Below are 14,179 nucleotides of genomic sequence, written 5' to 3' on the forward strand. Positions count from 1 at the left end.
AACCCATATGTACTAATGATGGATTAATTATGCTTAATAATTTCATCTCGCGGTTTTCAGGCGAGTTATGAAATTAGTTTTTCATTCGTATCCGAAAACTCCTTCCGACATTCAGTCAAACGTTTGTTGTTACACCTAAAATTTTCTTTTTCGAACTAAACAAGCCTTTCATTCCATGCCTCTCTCCCCTACGTTTTGCTGCTTTGCTGTTCAACATCTACACACTTATTGCTCCTTCACAGATGTACTCCTACTTCATAAATTAAGATTGGGTGATTAGAATGGATTGGTAATTTGTTGAGATATGATGAACTAATATCTGCGTGTAATAACAAAGTTTATGCTCCGTCATGTCCTAATTACTTGAAGAATTAGCTGAGGTTGCGTGAATCCCCAGCAAGACGAGAAGGTGATTCCACAGGAGGCAGATTAGACTAGAGTGGCCTGTAAATGTGTTTTGCCACAGATGGAGGATGGAACAAGAATAGTAGGAGACTGACAGAGTGAATCATATAATTGAGCCCTCATCAATCCTTAGATAGGCAGACCTGTCGAAAGTCTACTCGCCTAGTAGGCTCTTCAAAAGCCGGCCATAACGCATGCCAGGCTCAGCTAGTCTGATGATCTGCTCTTTTTATCCGATACTTTTTGCCATTCTTCGGAACATGTACAGTCACGACGGACCTGACCAGGGTGATGGCTTGATCTGATCCTTATTGTAGGTGATCTGATCCTTATCTCATTCCTCCATACCATACTATGCTCTTCTTTCACATGTACCATATTCGATATGCCCGGTCACACGAGAGCAAATTCATTCATGTGGCTGGGGAATGGAACCCAAGTGGCTGAGGGGTGTCCATCCATGGGTCAACCCAAATAAGCAAGCAAATGTGACAAACTCGTTGAGAAATTTGCAGAGAAGAATATAAAATCCAAATCCCCGGATGCCCTCCAAAAAGCTAAGGTGCACAGATACACATCTCACATTCTCACATCCAGCAGGCCAATGATCCGTTGATCGCCACCTTTTGCTTGTCAAGGGCCAAATATTCTTGTTGTGCCAAACACGCTGCCTCCAGCCAAAGTCAGAAGCTCCTTCCTTATAAATATATGCCCAGGCATGCAACCATCAGTACACAGCCACAAATGCAAGTGCAGATGACTGACTAGAAGAGAGGTCTTGCATGGAAGTAAGAGGCCATCTTCGATAGCCAAGGATGATTTGCCTGTAGCCCCATTGTCATCAGCTCTCTCCGTCGAGAGCGACAACCGGGCTCTACTGGCAAGTCTCCTCGGCTACCCGAGTACCTCTTATGCTATCCCATGTCAGACCTGCTCTTCTTTACCATCAGTGATCATCAAAATTCACAACACCAACAATGAGGTAAGCAATCTAAGTAACAAAACGTCCCAGTGATTACCTTGGTGGCGCTTGTATGTACCAAAGGCATCCTCTATGGCTACACTGTATTATTCTGCAGTTCTGTCATTGCCAATCTGCCATTGTGGTACTATCAGCCACCACCATGCCACAAAAGGTTACACTTCGGCTGAAAACACACGTCTTGTTTAGATATTTAGTATTTCTGGAGTTCCTCCCAAAAATATATGATCTAAGCTTTGAAAAAATATCAAGGATGATTTTTATTTAGCTTTGCACACTCAACTCGTAGCCTTTCCTTTTTTTCCTTTCAAAAACACAGGCACACAATCTGCCCATATAAAACAGAGCAGCACCGGAGTACACTGAAAATTCTTCAAGTGCAAGACTATAATATTAGGGAACCACGGTATTTCTTGGGGGTGACATTCAAAAAACTATGGTTTTTGGATAAAGGGTCCCACTCACTATCATTTGAAATGTATCAATGTCTCTCACCCTATCGTTCCAACCTTCATGTCAGGCCGCCATCCAGAATGTCTTAAACCAGGAGGTATTAAGGATAACCTGTGAGGAAGGAAGAATTGGCTGAGTACTTCAAAAGAAACCTCTACTACCTGAATCTGGTGCCTTACCAATGCGATTCAACTTTTCAACCAAAAAATAATCTGGCAGTACTAAAAAATAACCGGTCTACTTATTTCTGTCAATTACAAGCCCATAAAGTCTTCTTTTACTTCAAATATACATGCCATCCGTACTTGCTCAGCCCCCCATTTCCACCTTTTAGCCAGTTGACCTCATCGTTAACACAAGTTGGAGAAACATTGCATGGTAGTACTAGATTGTACATGATGTAAGGAATATGTGCAAGTCTAAAACATGTTCTAGCATTGAAATATAAGCGATCAGTTAAGGGTACAAATTAAATCATTATGTGTATTTGCAAAAAGGTTATTACAAATAAAACCAGAATTTCCACATGTTTCTGAGAAGATAGTCAAGTTATATATTAGCACAACCAAGATATAAACAAATTCAACACATTGAAAATTGTATTTGCACGATAATTAACATGTTGAAATCATTGATAAAAATGAAAGTTAATAAGCCATGATGAACTCCCTACATCAGTTGTCTGCATGACATAGAAATGATAATAGGCAAACAAAAGTTGAAGCATGTCGAAATGTCAATGACAAGTACAGTGAAAGAGCGGACAGGCAAACAAGGCAACAATGAACTGACAAATATAAGCAACAATTTTAAAGATGAATATTAAATAGGACAGAAGGAACATGTAGCTATTTTTTGCTGATTAGATGGATGGAATCCATAAGGAACATAGCCTGGTACTGTTTCAATTAGTTCAATTATGATGATATCAATCACCTGCCTTACTTTTCATATGAACACCTTACGGGCATAAAACAGCATTTATGAAAATAGTTTTCAATGGCTTTCATGCCATAAAGTTCTGTTTAAGCATTCTATATCAGACCAACAACGGATGGAGATAAACGTTGATTGACTTGAGGACAAAGTTAGATACCAGTTTCTATGGACCTGATGTTGATTTTTTTTTTTTTTGTTGTTGGAAATCATTTCAACAAAGAATAGTCTTCCCCACTTGATATGGAATAATTCCTCATGGGGATCATGTGTTGACCTTTCATAGCCTTTTGCAAGGTTGAATTTTATGCATTATTTAACAATGACCTTAAACAGAGCTCAAGAGGTGAACAATGTATACATGTTTCGAAACATATCATATTTCTCATGATTTCTGGTAAAACGTATGGTCAAAATAGAGAAACTGGTCCTGAGCAATTTTGAGAATATATACCTACCATGGTCAGGAAAAGATTCAAAGGAAAAAGTGCGCTGATGTGCCATAAAGGAAACTATGAATAGCATATTGATTTTTATGAAATCTGTGTGGCTGTCTTGCTGCATGTGCATACCTACTCCTTTGCCGAGTATGATTTGCGCCCTTCCTACTCGAAGCTGTAATCCTACCTTACCTTTACAAGAAAAAAATTCATGTATCCTAATAAGAAGCTGTTTGAATGTTCTCAGCAGCTCTTGCCCCTCACTAAGCCTGTATGATGTACCTCTTACTACACTACCAAAAAACTGTGGTGCCAGCCAGAAGTCATCGAGAAGAAGCTTGCTAAGGTAGTCAGCTGACAACACAAAACCAGTCTAAACAACATGAAGTAGGTTAGCTCTGACAACCGAATTTAAAGTTGCCCAATAGATAAGCAAATAGCCACATACTAATGAGTAATGAGGCTACTAAGTAGTTTCCATTTTGGATTGGTTTCATTCTGTTTACTAGTTGACCACATAATTTACATTTTATCACTACACTGCAATTATTGGCTGCTTTCTCAAAATAGAGGTTCGCAACGATATCAACCAGAGTACTTAGCAACTGGCAATTAGCAACCTCCAATTTCACAACACACAATGCATAACACTTCTAGATTTCGTGTGCAACAAAGGTGACCTATAGTTCTATATCCAACATAAATTTGTAGGTTGACTAACCAAACAATATAGATTAAGGCCTTCAGTTGTGACCAAATAAAGAAAGGCCTCAGTAGGCATGTAGGAGTCATGAGGCCTCTGGTTTTACAGAGGCATAGTCTGCTATATTCAGCCTTTTATGTCGTGCACTAATCAAAATCATTATCATTTCATGATTATTTCTACTGGGTTTGAGAGTACAATTTGACAATCCGTAAGAACACCTTTTAAATCTTGAAAGCACAGCACAAGGATCAGCATAGGAAGTAGTATATCAAAACCAAGTAAACAATGATCACATTTATTACGAGCAAATACAGTTGATTCACCTTATTCCATTCATTATTCAAATTTCGTTCAAACAATTCCTTTCGAACTAGCGGAGTAGATGGACATCAAACCTATATACACACTTGGGTTGACAAATGCCATAAACTAGCAGCTTTCTATGGAAATGAAACAAAAATTGGGGGCAATAGAAGCTAAGAGCTCACCAACTCAGGAAACGCTGTCGCTCCTCTGGAGCTTCTGGATGGCGGCATACAACTTCCTCCTCGACCCAACGGCGCCGATGCCCATGTCCTTGAGATCTTCCAACGTTAGCAGCGGGAGCACCTCGTCGTCTACCTCGTGGATCTCGAACACTGGCGCGTACCGAGAGAGCCCAAGTCCATCCAGCCACGCCTTCACGCCACCATACCCCATGGACCCAGGGAGCCGGTCGTTCGGGAGACCCCAATCCGCCACGCCGTCCGACTCGTCGCCGCTAGCGTCGCGGCTCCCCGAAACCCTAGCCCTGGCAGCGGCGGCGGCGGCCGAGTCGGACTGGTCGGCATCATCATAGTAATGCTCCGCTTCTTCCTCGTATCCGTCGGTGCCGGGAGCAGCCGGGATCCAGGCGGTGCGCGGCCGGCGCTGAGCGGGCTTCTGGCCGCGGCGGTGGGCGGCGGCGGAGGAGTGGTTGAGGGGGTCAAGGGCGTCCTCCGGGTGGGCGCGGCGGGGCGGGCGGGGGTGGGAGGAGGAGGAGGTTTTGTGGTGGCGGCGCTGCGGGAGCGGGACGTCGGCGGCGGCGGCGGAGTGGACGCCGATGTCGCCGAGGCGGACGCTGGGGCGGCGGCGGCGCTTGGAGTATGGCGGCCCGGCGGCGGCCTGCGCTCCGGAGGCTTCCGCGGCGGGGTCCCCGAGCGGCGCGGCGGCAGCGGCAGCGGCGGCGGCGGCGGCGGCGCTGCCGCCGTTGGTGTCAGGCTCCGGCGGGTGGAGATCGGCCATGGGGGCGAGGCGAGATGCGTAATCCGTGGGGGCGAAGACGAGTCGTGGGAGAGAAGAGTGGATGATTCCCTTCACCAACTGTGGCGCCCGCGGCTTCGGGAGACTCGCGCTCCTCTCTCTCCTCGATTGCCGCTGTGGGGAGGCACGATGCCGACACGTGTCGGATCGGACGGTGAGGATCCCCGGTTGGGCGCTCGATGAAGTCGCCGAGCGTTGACTCGGTAGAGTCGGACGCAACACTCTCTGAACTCCAGCTTAGATGGGCCCAGGCTTCAGTAACACGGGTTACGGCCCATGGGCTTTTTCCTTTTACTCCTCCATCCATTTCGTGCTGTACTCCTGCTCCTCGAGTCTCAACAAGCAGTTGCAAACTTGCAATTGCAGCTTTGAGCTTTGGTAAATAGTAGTAATAAAGATTACAGAGTTGGTGAATAATCATCTATGCGTACTTATGTTATTGATGATGGACTACTTGTTGTCTCCTCCAGGAATGTGATGAGCATGATTGCATGGAGAGTGTCAAACTGCTGAGCAGGCTGCAGCAGCAGCACCAATAATCCATAGGAGTAGCCATTAGTGATTAGTGTTTAGTCGTTGTTGCAGGTAGGTAAATTCGTCCTTGGACCTCAGGTGTCTCCTTCAAGGCTCGACCAGTTCACGTGGTCCTGGCCGGCCTGAAAAAAACAAACCTGTTGATTTTGATTGGATTTTGATATGATCAGACGTCCTGTACCCGGAACTGGGACTCGGAAAATCTGGGCGTCGTTGGTCATTGCCTTGCTGTTTGGGCGCAAGAGAATGGATGGATATTTCTGAAACAAACAACGGGTGTGTGCAAGAGAATATCTGAAGATCACTCGCCTTCCTGTGGCCACTAGTAATTCGGTGCTACAGTTTCTCTTCCCATCGATCATATGCACAGTGCATGGAAATGACCTCAATGCATGAATGATGCCATTGGCACAGAACACTGTCGAACCAAAAACAGTCGATCCATCCACTGATTGATCTGGGCCAATGTACCTTTCAACCAAATCTATCACTCTCTAATTGCCTGTCCTTTTCTCTCAAGGCTAAATAAATTATACCGTTGTTTTCTCTTTTACTAGTTGGCATCAGCATGAATCAGTTTATACATTATATTATATAGAATACATGAGTATCTTTCGGCACCAGGAATCGCAGATGAACTTCTTACATAAAGCATAAGACCAGTATTGGGTCTTTTTGCCCGTCAGACAAGTCCACTCTTGCTTCTTGTATGCATGAAGAATGGAAAATACTGCAGCTCAGCTGGCATGTTCCAAGCAGGTCAGGCCTAACAGTTTGCACACGAATTTTGACCAGAAATAATCCACAAGTCCAGCTCCAACCAGCATCCAGATTCAGATGACGCAGTTGCAGAAAAAAGATCGAATTCAATATGGAAGGATTCTTTTCAGAGTCCACAATATGTACAAGTGTTCTGTGTTCACTTGTTCAGTCTCAACCATTCATAAAGAGATACTAACAGAGTTCAAGTTCTTGTTGCATACATCTTCCAAGTGCCAATAGTTTATTTATTCACGATTCACGGTTGTCTGTTCACTGTTTTGTCCCTTGATTCTTCTTTTATTTGACGAGTGCGCCATGGTGTAAGCATGAATGCGTTGCGTATTCAGAGAAAGTGAATCTGAATTTTCTGTTGATCAAGTAACAAAGAGGAAGACACCATCACACCACGCTCTACTTGCTGGGTTCAGAGAACCATGAAACTTTCAGAGTGGGAGTAGACTCAGAAATCAATTCCTTTATATATTTCGGGCTTGTTCACATTGATGCCAAAAAAAACCTTATCAAATTTTGGTACCAAAATTTTGGCAGGATTTCTTATATAGTTACCAAAATTTGGCAAGAAACTAAATATAGCCACTTTTTGGCAACTTTACCAAAATTTGGTAAGGTTGAAAATAACATCAAAGTGAACAGGCCCTTCAGCTAATAAAACTCCTACGCTGTATATATTTTTTCCATTGCTATGAAACTCTGAAGCTTGAGATGAATGTTCAGAGAAAAAGAAAATGGCAAGACGGTAATAAAGTGTGCCTTTTGAAAAGTTTATCTATAAATCCATTTTTGGGTGAGGGGCAGTTGCTAAAGACGGATCTTTGTTGGATTCTTTTTTTAACCAGCTGACTTGATTTCCACTGAGCATTTTGTCCTCCTCTGAGCACCTCATGCATCAATATTGCATGTTTGCACCGTTGCGATTTTTTATTTCTCTTTATTTTGTTTGCTTAAGCCGATGCATGAAGGATGCAATTTGTCAGTGAAAATCAGGTAAGAAGAATTTAACAATCGTATGGCCAGAATTTTTCAAAAGAAGAAGAAGAAGAAGAAGATTATTTTTATTTCATTATATCCACAGTGTATCTATTGTTGTTTTGTTTTCTTCCAATTCAATCAGTATCACATAAAACCAAAAAAAAAAAAGACTGAAAGTGGCAGGTTTTTAGATTTTCGTTTGGTGCATTCGTCGATAGTATCTATGGGTATCATTTCTTCATAAAAAGATGGAAACAGTTTATTGTCTGCAAGTGATATGTGCTTGTCAGCTTTCCTGCTGATTATAACAAATAACAGTTACATTGTTGGGTGACTGATCAGCCTGATCTACCCTGCAATTCAGCAATCCACACAACTCTAAACATGAAGAAAAACATTGGCACTAGTAACAAGATCACCATAGCATAAGGCCTAGTTTAGTTCACAATTTTTTTTTTCAAAAACATCACATCAAATCTTTGGACACATACATGGAGCATCAAATATAGATAAAAACAAAAAACTAATTAGACAGTTAGGGAAGAAATAGCGAGACGAATCTTTTGAGTCTAATTAGTCTATGATTAGCCCTAAGTACTATAGTAACCTGCATGTGTTAATGATGGATTAATTAGGCTCAAAATATTAGTCTCACGGTTTCCAGACGAGTTATGAAATTAGTTTTTTCATTCATGTCCAAAAACCTTTTCCGATATCCGGTCAAACGTCCGATATGACACCTCAAAATTTTTTCTTTTCCCCAATTAAACATGCCCTAAATTAACTAGAAAACATACTCCTGAGATCGAGCAAGTATTTACTGAAGCCATGCCAATGCTTAAAAAAAGATGTAGCCATGAATCATGCCAAAGAAAATGTAGTACTACTAATAAGCTTAGATCAAAATCAACTTTAGTATAGTTTCTAGAGAGAGAAATAAAAAATGGTTAACCAATCATATTCATGGTGGCAATGTTGGAGTGGGACGTAAGAATCGCAAGCAGTGTTCCCATCGACATACAGAGACAGCCGGTGGATTCCAAAACAAAACCGGCGCGAGGTGAAGACCCCACCACACACGTCGCTTCCAGGTGGGCCCTCCCATCCGCCCACCCCCACTCGCGTCGCGGCGTCCCCCCGCCCACCTTTCGCTCGCCCATTTTTCTGCGTCCCGGCGGCGGTGGGGCCCCGCGTATCGATCGCCGTCGGAGTTTGATCCACGCCGTCCACCGGCCGCGTAAACCCAACGGCCCGCCTCTCCCCGCCGTCCGTTTCCCCTCCCCCTATATAACCCCCTCCTCCCCACTCCAAGCTCCAACCACCCCCTTCGCCTCGCCGCCACCTCCGCTTCGATCCTTGGAAGAGGTGAGGAGAGGAGAGATCTAGAAGCTTCGGTCGGTGCTGACATGGCGGTGGCGCTCCGGTTCGCGGCCGTCGCGCGGGACTCGCCGGCGGCCGCCGCTCCCCCCAGGGTGGGGAGGGAGCAGCAGTATCTCGCGTGCGCGGCGGCGGCGAGGCCGGGAGGGAGGTGTTCGAGGAGGAGGGGATTGGTGGTGCGGTGCCAGAGCGGGGCGGCGGCGGTTGTCCTCAACAAGGACGACGCGGCGTCGGTGGCCGCCGCCGCCGCCTCCTCCGCGACGGGGTTCACCGTCGCCATGAAGTTCGGCGGGTCGTCGGTGGCGTCGGCGGAGCGGATGCGGGAGGTGGTCGATCTCATACTCAGCTTCCCCGAGGAGACTCCCGTTGTTGTTCTCTCCGCCATGGGGAAGACCACCAATAACCTCCTCCTGGTAACCATTTCTAGCTCTCGCTGTGATTGTGAAACTGAAATGTATGGATTTTTCTACCGCCATTCTGTGCTTAACTGTGAGTGGTTGATTGGTTGTTCAGGCCGGAGAGAAGGCTGTCAGCTGCGGCGCCCCGAAGGCGTCTGAAATTCCCGAGCTCGCAGTTATCAAGGAGCTCCATGTTAGGTGCGTTTCGTTTTTCATTTTTCGTCATTTCAGGTTAGTTTCGGAGCATTCACTCCTGATTATTCAATTTTTCTTGCTTTGCTCAGGACTATTGATGAGCTTGGATTGGATAGATCGATTGTTTCAGGTATTGTCCAGTGCTTCTTTCACACAATCCCCCCCCCCCCCCCCCCCCAACCAACCAACACGCTTCCCATTTTCCTTTGGTTGGCAAAAACCTACACTGCAAAATGTATATTCCAATCTTGTTGATGCATTGATTTCCATCTTTTGGCACATGTATAGTCGTCAAAATATTGCGATTTCACAGTCCTGGTTGGTGTAAGGTTTAGAAGACCTTATTATTTTAAAGGCCATAAGATGGTCTATCAAAACTACAGGTAATTCAGATTAGGGCATTGTCATCCACTAAACCACATATCTGTTTTTATTCAGTATAAACTAAAGACCACCCTCTGATGGGATTTTTTTTTTTTAGCTACACAAACAGTCCTCATTACTATACGAAGAAATTTGATTTCAGAAGTTAGACAATATTTGTGGTTGAGGATTGTCAATAAACACAAGAACACCAATTTTCCTTTAATGTTGTATGGTGGTGACAAGACTTGAGGTCGTTATCATGCATTTTATGTCATTTTCAGCAGAGTACCTTTCTATTCTGTATGCAACAAGGTGATCTTGTGTATCCTATAGCTTAGTGCCTCCACCCTAGTTGGTTTAATTAAAGTAGCGGTTTCTAAAGTAATGTTCATACTTATTCTAACAATGCTTTGAATTCATACAATGGACACATAATCATCGAGCAGTCTTAAAGTAGATGAGGCAGCAATTGACATGGCAAGTGCAGGTGATATACATCACAAGGAAGAAAACACATTGTAATGTTTGTTTTGTTCCAGTTTCTACATACAACAACCAAATAATTTAAATGCAGCAAGTATGGAAAATAAACTCCAATTACCCTATTTAGAATCCCCAATCTAATGACAATGAAATGGAACATGTGGCTTCTCTCATGATCTAAACCTGTCAGGTTTCTCTACTTGTTTTATAGCCCACCATGTTTTAAACATGAAAGATTTTAGACAGCTGAAACATGGTATGCTGCATCCTTAGTTATAAATCATAATACCATTTTAAACTTTCACCAATCATTCTTCAGCATATTATCCATTGGTCATCAATTTATTTTTGGTCAATGTTGCATTTCTCGTCCCTTTTGTCTTTAATGGAAGTACTTTCTTTAGCACTGTACCGTCTATAAAAGCACTGTATTTATCACTGTTAATATCAACAGGTTTATTGGAAGAATTGGAACAACTTCTTAAGGGTGTTGCTATGATGAAAGAACTAACTCCTAGGACACGGGATTACCTTGTTTCCTTCGGTGAATGCATGTCTACAAGAATATTTGCTGCATATTTGAATAAACTTGGGAAAAAGGCTCGGCAGGTACATGCTTCTAGTAAATGTGTTGGTGCAGTAGTTTAATTGAAGGCTTGTTGAGTGCTTTGTTTCAATTTAGCTTCTAGATCCTTTTCATGATAATATAATTCAAATATTCTATCTAAAAAAGCAACATCTGGACCTGTGAAAAAAATGAGAGAATATTACTACCGTAGCAAATTGACTAGGTTATAGGAATAAGGTAATTTGGGGGACTTCATTACATTTATCCCTTGCTCATTTGATTTATAGAGATTGTACATGGTTATTGCTAGTGCTATAGCACAAACTAAGAAATTTCTTATCAATAGAGCTGATCACTTTCCTTTAAACCGCCAACTGAAACCTGCTAAGAAAAAATGGCGTGCGATCAGTTTATTTATAAAATATACATGAGTAATCCACTAAAACATAGTTCTTTTCATTTTTTCTTGTTTCCTTTTAATTTCTCATATTCATTTCACCATAGGAACAATGCTGGTGTTCCATAGTAAGTTGATCTTATTGTGCTTCTATATGTGTGTAGTCTTTTTTAATGGATTGTTATTATAATGAGTATATTTTAATTGTTATTTGGTACCTTTTTGTTCCATCAACACCTAAAAGTTCCTAAGCATGCAGCGTTTACATGAAGTTTCAGTGCGAGCAGTTATTGGTATATGATGGTGGTCCAGGTTTTAGCTTGACGCTGTCTCAACTAAATTTTGCTTGATTGCAGTATGATGCGTTTGATATTGGCTTTATAACTACTGATGATTTCACAAATGCGGACATTCTTGAAGCGACATATCCTGCTGTTGCAAAGAGGTTACAGGGTGATTGGATTGACGACCCTGCTATTCCTATAGTTACTGGTTTCCTTGGAAAAGTATGCATTTTCCCATTACTCATGTTTAAGGCCATCGCGCCTATTCTTTTGCATTTATGATGCTGCACTTGAACTAGATTTGTTATATTTGTGTTTATGATAATGCACATCAAATTGCAGGGATGGAAATCATGTGCTGTCACCACTTTAGGCAGAGGTGGCAGCGACTTGACTGCTACCACCATTGGCAAAGCGTTGGGATTAAGAGAGATCCAGGTTTGTGTTCCTAAGTTTGTGATAATTACCTGTTGAAAATCCACTTGCTCCCAGAACTCATTCAACACCTTTAAGCTTCTATGTGTAAACACATTTTCTTAGATCATTCCTTCAGTTTTGTGTTCGTTCTGGTTCTGCAATTGAGGAAGTTGGTTAGATGTTTAACCATATCAGCTGAAAACTACAGATATGCTTTGTGGTGTCTCTGAGGTTTTACCGGCTGTTATAACTCGTTTTCTTTTTAAATCTCTAACAGGTATGGAAGGATGTAGATGGTGTGTTGACATGTGATCCTAATATTTGTGCGAACGCGATACCTGTACCCTACTTGACTTTTGAGGAGGCAGCTGAACTTGCCTACTTTGGTGCACAGGTATTGTAGAGCTTATTACCATGTGTTGATACAATTATTTGACACTCTCACGGTGATTGAGATAGCATGGTCAACTACTGTTGCCCTAACAGAAATACGTTTGCCAATTGTTAGGTTTTGCATCCCCAATCAATGAGACCAGCCAAAGAAGGTGATATACCAGTTAGAGTTAAGAATTCATATAACCGTCGAGCACCTGGTACTGTTATTACTAAAACAAGAGATTTGAGCAAGGTTCGGCATATGAATAGATTTTGATACGTCTGTTTGTAAATACTTCTTGTTAATTTCTGATTTGTGTACATTATTTTTCAGAGTATATTAACCAGCATTGTATTGAAGTCAAACATTACTATGCTGGATATAGTGAGCACAAGGATGCTTGGCCAGTATGGTTTTCTGGCGAAGGTATTTTAATATGCTCATTGCTCTTCCTGTTTATTTTGTTGACTTATGCATATTAGTAATTTGTTCATATTTTTATGCTCTTGTGCAGGTTTTCTCAATATTTGAAGATTTAGGTATCTCTGTTGATTGTGTGGCTACCAGTGAAGTCAGTATATCATTGACACTAGATCCATCAAAACTATGGTGTCGTGAATTGATCCAGCAGGTGAGTTTGAGACAGATCATGTTTCGATATACATGTGTGATGTGTCAAACATTGGGTTTGGGGGTATGAATAAAATATTGTACAAAAGCCTGAAGTTTGAATTGCTTGCGAATAGCTGAATGTGTTTCATTTTTAGTTTTCTTTGGCTTTGATGAATATAGATACTTGGAACAGTAGATAGCCCACATCTAGAAACCTGTTAGGGCAATTTAAACTTAAAAAGAACAGATAATGGATTCAAGTTGTTCTGCAGGATTAGCACTTTGCTGATACATCCTGAAAATACGTACTGCACCAGCTGTTCTCTTAATTCAATATTCATTTGTTTTCTTGGGATGATGTGGCAGGAACTTGATCATGTAGTTGAAGAACTTGAAAAAATTGCAGTTGTTCATCTACTGCAGCACAGGTCTATCATCTCACTGATAGGGAATGTACAGAGATCGTCATTGATTCTTGAGAAGGTTATTATCTCTTAGCCACCGAAAACTCTGGTTGGACATATTGTTGATGAACACGATTACTTGCAATCCTGTATGCTAGGGTGTACTTTTATTTTTGCAGGGCATTGACTGGTTTGTTTTTTGCATCTAATCATTTACATTTGTTGCTGTACGCCAGGCTTTCAATGTTCTACGGAGAAATGGCGTTAACGTCCAGATGATCTCACAAGGGGCATCCAAGGTATCCATCTCTCCTCCCCAGATGAACGAAATTCTTTTGTGCAAATGACCAAAGGGTGTATGACAATACTCACTGTGCGTGATCAGGTGAACATTTCATTGGTGGTCCATGATAGCGAGGCGAAACAGTGTATACAGGCCCTTCATTCAGCATTCTTTGAGAACGGTTTCTTGTCAGAAGTTGAGGAAGAGGATCTTCAACACAATGGCTCTCCTGTGAGCCCAAATGGTGTCATTTACGGAAACTAGTCGACTTAGCATTTCCTGCTATTGTTGTACCTTTGGAATTTGGATAGGTTTAAAGGTGATTCAGGCATATAGTCATTTAGGCCACCTAGGTGAAATGGTGAATTCCCTGGTGTTGTAAGAGCCCTACAAGGAGCACCCTGTGTTAATGATAATCACGCATAGCAGGCTCACTTATAATGTTAAGTTTGCTGCAATACCAGCGGTGCGATCGTAAATAACATTGTTTGTTATCTTTTGGAATAAAGAATGATCCGGTGTTGAAACAA

General features: G+C 42.3%; 2 protein-coding genes across 5 annotated transcripts; one reads left to right on the top strand and one right to left on the bottom strand.

The window, feature by feature from the left end:
* Nucleotides 1-197: 197 nt before the first annotated feature.
* LOC127767305 (uncharacterized) lies at nt 198-5,273 on the bottom strand. Of its 4 annotated transcripts, none has more exons than XR_008016358.1 (4): nt 4,411-5,272; nt 1,883-1,951; nt 1,425-1,553; nt 198-1,098 (listed from the first exon to the last, which is right to left on the bottom strand). XR_008016358.1 is itself a non-coding variant. In XM_052292593.1 (2 exons), the coding sequence occupies exon 1, from the start codon at nt 5,183-5,185 to the stop codon at nt 4,415-4,417; it is 771 nt and encodes a 256-aa protein (XP_052148553.1). In that variant the 5' UTR covers nt 5,186-5,271; the 3' UTR covers nt 1,563-1,951; nt 4,411-4,414. The 4 variants fall into 4 exon arrangements, 1 of the variants encoding a protein (XP_052148553.1); XR_008016357.1 differs by having other exon boundaries at nt 198-1,102; XR_008016359.1 differs by lacking the exon at nt 1,883-1,951 and having other exon boundaries at nt 198-1,102; nt 4,411-5,273.
* Nucleotides 5,274-8,798: 3,525 nt separating this feature from the next.
* Nucleotides 8,799-14,179, top strand: LOC127767834 (aspartokinase 1, chloroplastic-like). Its single transcript, XM_052293290.1, has 13 exons — nt 8,799-9,279; nt 9,380-9,462; nt 9,549-9,589; nt 10,763-10,917; nt 11,630-11,779; nt 11,900-11,995; nt 12,252-12,368; nt 12,483-12,602; nt 12,684-12,776; nt 12,865-12,981; nt 13,329-13,445; nt 13,603-13,665; nt 13,752-14,179. The coding sequence occupies exons 1-13, from the start codon at nt 8,896-8,898 to the stop codon at nt 13,911-13,913; spliced, it is 1,698 nt and encodes a 565-aa protein (XP_052149250.1). The 5' UTR covers nt 8,799-8,895; the 3' UTR covers nt 13,914-14,179.

Source organism: Oryza glaberrima, chromosome 3, assembly GCF_000147395.1.
Source record: "Oryza glaberrima chromosome 3, OglaRS2, whole genome shotgun sequence".
Classification (NCBI taxonomy): Eukaryota; Viridiplantae; Streptophyta; class Magnoliopsida; order Poales; family Poaceae; genus Oryza; species Oryza glaberrima.